The sequence below is a fragment of the Pteropus alecto genome, unplaced genomic scaffold (assembly GCF_000325575.1).
Source record: "Pteropus alecto unplaced genomic scaffold, ASM32557v1 scaffold147, whole genome shotgun sequence".
NCBI lineage: Eukaryota > Metazoa > Chordata > Mammalia > Chiroptera > Pteropodidae > Pteropus > Pteropus alecto.
Genome location: NW_006440648.1, coordinates 41,469 through 48,486, shown reverse-complemented (window position 1 = coordinate 48,486; position 7,018 = coordinate 41,469). Strand labels below are relative to the sequence as shown.

Here is a 7,018-nt window from a genome sequence, read left to right as displayed (position 1 = left end):
CTCCCTCTGTCCTCCTGTCCCAAACCCCTCCCAGGAAGTGTTTCTTGACTACTGAGAACCAGCCTGCCCTCCTAGACTCTACACACCTCACATACTACTCACTCAAGGCAGGAATACCTGGCATTTTCATGCTGCTTGGCTGAGCTTGTCTCCTCCCTCAGACTGTCAGCTCCTAGAGGGCAGGCACTGTAACTGCCACCTCTTTAGTGTCCCCACCCAGTAATGCATTTCATTTGAGCACCTCAGCTTCACTGAGCCACTCCCAGCAAACTGGGCAGGCCAAGCCCACTGAAGATAGCAGCCATGAGCAAGGGAGCAAATCTGCTTCTTTCAAGCTGGAGGCTGAGGCTCTGGGGTTCTTGCTGGGCTTGGCTGGTAGTGGTGGGATAAGCTAGTGTGACTATGTGTCCACATCATCACATGCCCCATTTAGTGAGCCCTCCTGGGGAGAGAGAATTGAACAAGACCACTTTATCATACGCACCTCCTGAGCCAGGAACTTGAGGGGAAGCCTGACAGACTTTGTCTTCCTCTCCGAGATAAGATTCACAAACCTAGGGTTGGGGGAAAAATAAGTGGCACAGCCCAAGTAACTCTTTTATTCAAATCAGTGGGGCTTCAAAACACCTTGCTGAGTTACTGACACCTTACATTTCCACAACCTCTCCACTGACTATTCTCTCCTGTTCTTATGGTTAGTGTCAGCCAGAGCACGAATGGTTTCATCCAGTCCAACATTTACTGAGAGTCTGCCCTGTTCTGAAGCCATCCATACAGATGAATAAGACACTGCTCTGACCTTGAAGAATTCAGTCTAGGATAGTTATAACACAATATAGCATATTATGCTAGAACATACTGTTATAAATGCTAAAACATAATACTATGTTGAATGATATGGGGAGCACAGCTAAACAACGGAGAAGGTAAGAACAGCTAGGGAGGACCTCCCAACAGACAAAGGGTATAGGATGAGATGAGCAAAGACTTTGACAGATGAGAAAACTCAGTAGCAGCTTTTTTCCCAATGTACTTGAGAGAGCTAGAACCACTCTGAGTCCCTTTAAGTCAGGAATTCCCAGCCCATGTCTCCACTTCCATAACTCAGTAACCTTTCAGTGTCCATGGAGAAAAGAGGAAAGGGTGGTATGGGGTAAAGTTGGAAAATCCACATTAAATCATGGCCAGGGACATTGAACCGTTCAGGAAAGTTCCTCTGCGTGAAAGAGTTAAACGGGAAGAAAAAAAACTAAACTGTCAAAGTTGGAAGAGTCCCACAGAGATGACTTGGTCTGAACCACCCCCACCCCACATTCCAAGAAAGAGAAGGGGAGAAAAATGGAAGACAAAAGGCTCTCAGGAAAAGAAAAAGAGGAATGTGTGTTGACAGGCAGTAACAAAAGCTGTCAAGTCAAGCAATCGCAGGGTAACCCATAAGCAGGAAATACAGTCATTTTTGCTTCAGGTAACACCTGAAGCCAAGATTCAATTATCATATGCTACCCCCTCCCCTTCCCTATCCCCCAAACCACCCTCCACCCTACCCATGTAGGTCTTACCTGACCAACGCCATGCCATAGAGCAGTCTGAGTTCATCAGTGCCCAAGCCACCAGTTGCATCCATGAGCTTACAGCGTACCAGGTCAGCAGTAGAAGCCACTGCCAGGGGGAGTTCGTTGCCTAACCTAAAGGGCCACAGTCCAGCACCATCATAAAGGTCCCTTACACTAGTCCACCCTCCACCTCAGAACCTAGGTTGCTTTAGGTTATTCCAAAGATATACTGGCTCAACAGTACAGGAACAGCCACAAATCAAGAAGGTAGGAAGAGGAAGGGTGATATTCTTGGAATCCAATGGGTATGAGTGGCTGGCTAGGTTACACACGAGACATCTAACACAATCGACCAGCAACGCAGTGTGGACATGCCCCTTTCTTTCACCGTGAAATCCTCAACTCATTTTGTTAGAGAAGACCCTTATCCCTTGTCTGCTCCCAAGTCGATCTTACCAACTGTACTGCAGTGCCCCATTCAAACATGGTTTTGCAGGCAAGTCACCCCAAATCTCCCTAATTCAAATCAGAATTCCACCCTGGGGTACTAACCTACTCCTCAAGCCCTGGCTCAGCCACAGTGGTCCTTCCAGCACCTTCCCCAAGATGAGGATAAGGGTATAAACTCAGATTTGACAAGATGCTTGCTGAGACACACCCCCTTTCTGCAAACGGGATTAGTACAAGAGCTTGGCTGCGACTTGCCCCCAGGCATTTGAGAGAGAGGCAACGCCCAAACCACTCATAGGGGTACCAAGGGGTAATTCTGGGGAAGACTGGAGAATAAGGCCTTATAGGAATTCCACAAAGGAAGAGGTGAGATGCCATCCAGGCAGGAGGGCGGAGCCTGTTGCCTTACCTGCTCCTCCACACCGTGATGCGATTCAGCGCATACCGCTGCAATTTATGGTCGTCACAGAATAGATATACCGTCACCTGATCCCACTCGGCCCTACTGAGCCAGGCGACCACGATGCGCTGGGCCCAGAGTGGCGACAACCCTTTCTCTTTGACACACTTCCCGCACCACGCACTACACACGCGATCCATACCCCGGGGACCCAGACCTGACCCGGCCCCGTTTTCCCACCAGAAACTGGGCTAGACGCCAAGCCTTGTGTCGCGCCACTCCACACAGCTTTCAGTCAACGTGCAAGCCTCACTCCAAACCGCCGCCGCGCCAGCAGCCAATGGGAGAGCGTGACCCCGACGCAAGTCCGCCTCCCGGCATTAGCGTGGCAAATCAGAATGTGATAGCTAGGGGACGACCAAACCACAAGTTGGGGTTACAGCCTCGCCGGCCGGAAGTGTTCTTTTCTGAAAGCAAACGTACCAGCTGCAAGCGTTCAGGCTCAAGGTTCCACTAATTTCCTGGTTTCCCCTGCCACCCGGGGCTGTGTCTGGACAGCAGGAGGAATTTTAGTTTGTGCCCCCTGGCGGACATGGGAGGAATTGTGATTGTCATGTGTACTGGAAATGCGCTTATGTTTTCATTGCCACGAATCAGCCAGCACCTGACCCAGTAAAACATTATGGACACTGAAGCAAGACTACAGAGCAAATATCTAATATCTAAAGTTGGGTCGAAAAATCTGCTGGGTTTTCATATCTGTACAGTGAAGGGCTTAAAATGTGTGATCTCTAGGTTCTCTTCCATAGCTGAAAATTGTAGTTTACTCAGCCAGCATTCCACTGCTATGTTGGTTTCAACATCCACAAAGGTATAGTTTTCCTGAATAATTCCTTGGAATTCTGGAGTTCTGAGGGGAAAGCAATTTTATGAAGCTCTTGTGATTCTATAGGTTGCCTAAAATGTGTTCAAGACTGTCCCAATCCTCACAGAAGTTGTTTTCCGAACTAACACTGGAGAGAGAACTGTTGCTAGCAATCTTAACAGCATTGCTGTGAGTAGGCTCTTTTTCACTTTAGGGCAACAAATTCCAATCCATTCTCCATATATGTTGCTTTCTCCAACCAGATTCTCCTAACATGCAGTCTGCCGGTGGTTCTTGAATGGCGGTTACTCTGCCCTGAGTAGTCATGCCACCCAGTAAGCCAAGTGTCTGCCAGAAACCAGATGCCCTTTCACCTTCAGGATCTTGGCTCTGTGCAGGCAAAGACAGGGAGATGGCTCATATGAACCCTCAAGATCCAGTCCAGTCAGAGAAGCTGTCATGTCTGCAGGACTCTCATTAACATTTTGGGGGTTTATAAGCTAATTATGGACAGTGATTTCCAGGTAAAGACCTCTATCCTTTCCCTTCTCCATGAAGCTGAAGGTCTCCCTATTCGATGTGTTCCAAAAACACTTGACCAAAGCACATAACTAAAGTACTGTGTCTAATATGTGGCAAATGAGGCCTGAGACCTATTGAGAATTAAGGATTACTGGATAAAGTGTGTTAATTCCTTCTAATATACTCTTCATCTCAGATAATGTGTTCTTCATTTCTATTGGTTCCCTTTTATCATTTCCATTTCCATTTTTATGTTTTTTTTAATCTCTTTGCTAAAGTTCTCACTGAGTTCATCTACTCTTCCCCTAAGTTCATTGAGCACCTTTATAACCAGTGTTTTGAACTCTGCATCTGTTAGATTACATTAGACCCCATTATTCCTGGATCTCTGTTCTGTTCTCTCATATGGTTTCTGATTCTTTGTCTTCCCATTTTGGCTACCTTTCTGTGTCTGTTTCTATGTACTAAGCAAAGATCCTAAGTCTCCCGGTCTAATTAGCGTGGCTTTGTGTAGTAGGTGTCCAGTGGCACAGTTCTGAGAGGAGTCCAGCTGCAGGCCAAGTTTAGCCCTAGCCCGTACCCCTCCAGGGCCACCTGTTAAGATTCAGCAAGCAATCCACAGATGCTGTGCTTATAGTTGCCTCAAGAAACCACACCAGAAACCGAGGCCAACCGCCACCAGTGTGAGTCTTGGCGCTGTTCAGCAAGTTTCACAGAATTCACCTAAGACACAACTGGAAGTAGCCTGGGTGGGGCCGCAAGTTGGAGGAGGTGGAGTTTCAGGGAATCCTCTGGGCAGAGCGACCTCTGTTATCCAGTGATGACGTCACAGCTATGGCGGCGCTGTGTCTGGCACGCTGGTAGGGGGAAAGGCTCAACAGAGAAACAATAGATACCACCGGCCCTTCTGCGCAGGAAAGCCTCGCCCTTGGCCCTCACTCTGACAACTCAGTGTCCTCCTGTAAGTCCTTGGTTTCCCCTCACCCCACTGCCCACAGCAACCTACCCGGCACTGGTGCTCAGAGTAAGCGAGTTGGTGACCACGGAAGTTCGGTTGTGGACACGGCACCTTTAAAAGGCATCCTCAGCTGCTGGCTGCTGCTGCCGTAACCTCTGTCCCACTCAGCCCCTCCTGACCTGGCAGCCTCATGTCTTCACTCCCTCCTACCTTCTACCATTACAGGTTGATTAGTTATTTCTCTCTCCAGTTGTAGTGCTTCTGTTCATCTGGATCCCAGGTGACTTTGCTTGTTGTTTGCTCTGTGTTTCTGTCACAACTTTGATTTGATTGCAAGAGGAATGAACAAAGCTACTATCATTTATGCCATTTTTTTTTCAAATTTGGTGGCTTTTACAACAGAAATTTATTATCTTACAGTTTTGGAAGTCAGAAGTCCAAAATCAATATTATTTGGCTGAATTCAAGGTGTTGGTAGGACTATAGTCCCTCTGGCTGCTCTAGGGGAGAATCCATTTCTTGTCTTTTCCAGCTTCTGGTAGCTACTGGCATTCTTTATCTTGCAGCCACATCACTCCAAAGGCTAGCATCTTCAAATGTCTCTCTGATCTGTCTTTACTTCATCTTTCCTCTCTGTATGTAAGTTCTCTCTCACCCTCTGTCTACTACTTGTGATTGCATACAGGCTACTACTTGTGATTGCATACAGGTCCCAACTGGATAATCCAGGATAATCTCCCCATTTCAAGATTTTTAATTATATTTGCAATTAAATTTATATTTAATTTACTTTACCTAATAAAGTAGCATTGTTTACTTTTATTTATTTTACCATATAAAGTAGAATTCACAGGTTCCAGGAATTATGATGTAGATGTCTTTTGGTAGTGGGGGTGTGATTTCTTCAGCCTACCATAGGCAGTATGAAATTCATCCTGGCACCCACTCAAGAATCCAGTGGGTTTAGATTAAATAAACATTCTCCAGGTCTAAGGTATTGCCTATGAAATCTTGAAGTTGATCAAACGTGTCTTCGAGCTACTGCTTCCCCTTGTTTATTTCACTATTCCCCTCCCTCTAACTCTCCAGCCCTACTTTTGTGCATCTCATTCACCTAAGGCAGTTTTGAGACCCCTACTGAGTACATACCTATATATTGATGCCCTTCAAGTCTCCAACTCTGGTTCTAATCTCTCTCTGGAGATCCAAATCCATTTAATCAACTGCCTCCTGCACTCAATATTGACCTGTCCAAAACTAAAATACTTTCCCCATAAATCTGACATCCCTTCTATACCCTTCTATCTCACTAAATGGCAACACTATCCAAACTTCAGTCTCTGAATTCTGACAGCATGGGCTTGGACTTTGGCATTACTACTTACTATGTGTGAAAATAAGAGCAAGCTATTTTTCTCCATGCTTTATTTTCTTCAACTGAAAATAGAGAAAAAAAAGTACTTATAGGACTATTGTATGGATTAAAAGAGATAATTATAGAGCTCTTAGAACCATGCATGACACATTGTAAGCACTTGAAATATTAGCCTATATAGTTATTAACATTATCATCTTTCACTATCCCACTCCCTCCTTCGCCTCATGCTTCCCATCCTCACAATTACATAATATGTCCAGTAAATTGTACTTATCTTTTTAATCAGTCTTATCGACATCCTCATGGCCGCTGCTCTAGTTCAGGCCTTCGTCCTCTCTGGACCATAAACTACGTGCCTAACTGTTCTCCCTGCCTTCATGCCTTACACAACAGAGAAAGAGTTTCATAAACTAGAACCTCATCTTATTAGAATCATAAATTCCTGGACTGTTTTCCTGAAATGGTATTAAATGACTTTTCAAGGATTTTTACAATTTGACTCAAATCTACCTCATGTCTGTTTACTCCCTGCACCACATTGAAGTTACAGCTAATCTCTGAGTACACAAACCTCTTATGAGCCTCTATGTCTTTGTATATTATATTAGAGATATTTAGAATGCTTTTCTTTCTTCTTCTTTTTGGCAAACCACTATCCATTCTTTAATATTCGGGATCTTTTGTCAAATCCATTTCTCCCAAGCAGAGTAAATCTTTCAGGTTCTTTTCTGAACTCCCACATCATACTGTACATTAGAAGAAGGGAGGAAAAGAAAGCCTTGTTGAATGACTACCTGGGGCTAGGCCCTAAACTAAACGCTTGACAACATTGAACTTTATCTGAGCCCTGGGCTCCAAAAAAGCAACCACAGTTGAGAAAATGCCCCACTCT

At 45.4% G+C, this 7,018-nt stretch overlaps 1 protein-coding gene across 3 annotated transcripts in view; it reads right to left on the bottom strand.

The window, feature by feature from the left end:
- The window catches only part of LAS1L (LAS1 like, ribosome biogenesis factor), a 20,246-nt gene extending 17,455 nt beyond the window's left edge, over window positions 1–2,791 (bottom strand). The window contains exons 1-3 of one of the 3 annotated variants that reach the window (XM_025050976.1): window positions 2,644–2,791; window positions 1,560–1,685; window positions 485–554 (exon numbers count right to left, since the gene is read on the bottom strand). In XM_025050976.1, the coding sequence (XP_024906744.1) occupies window positions 485–554; window positions 1,560–1,624 (135 nt within the window). In that variant the 5' untranslated portion in view covers window positions 1,625–1,685; window positions 2,644–2,791. Of the gene's footprint in view, window positions 1–484; window positions 555–1,559; window positions 1,686–2,412 lie in introns of all 3 variants that reach the window. The other 2 variants (XM_006917821.3, XM_015593983.2) reach the window with 2 other exon arrangements.
- Between the last annotated feature and the right edge of the window lie 4,227 nt (window positions 2,792–7,018).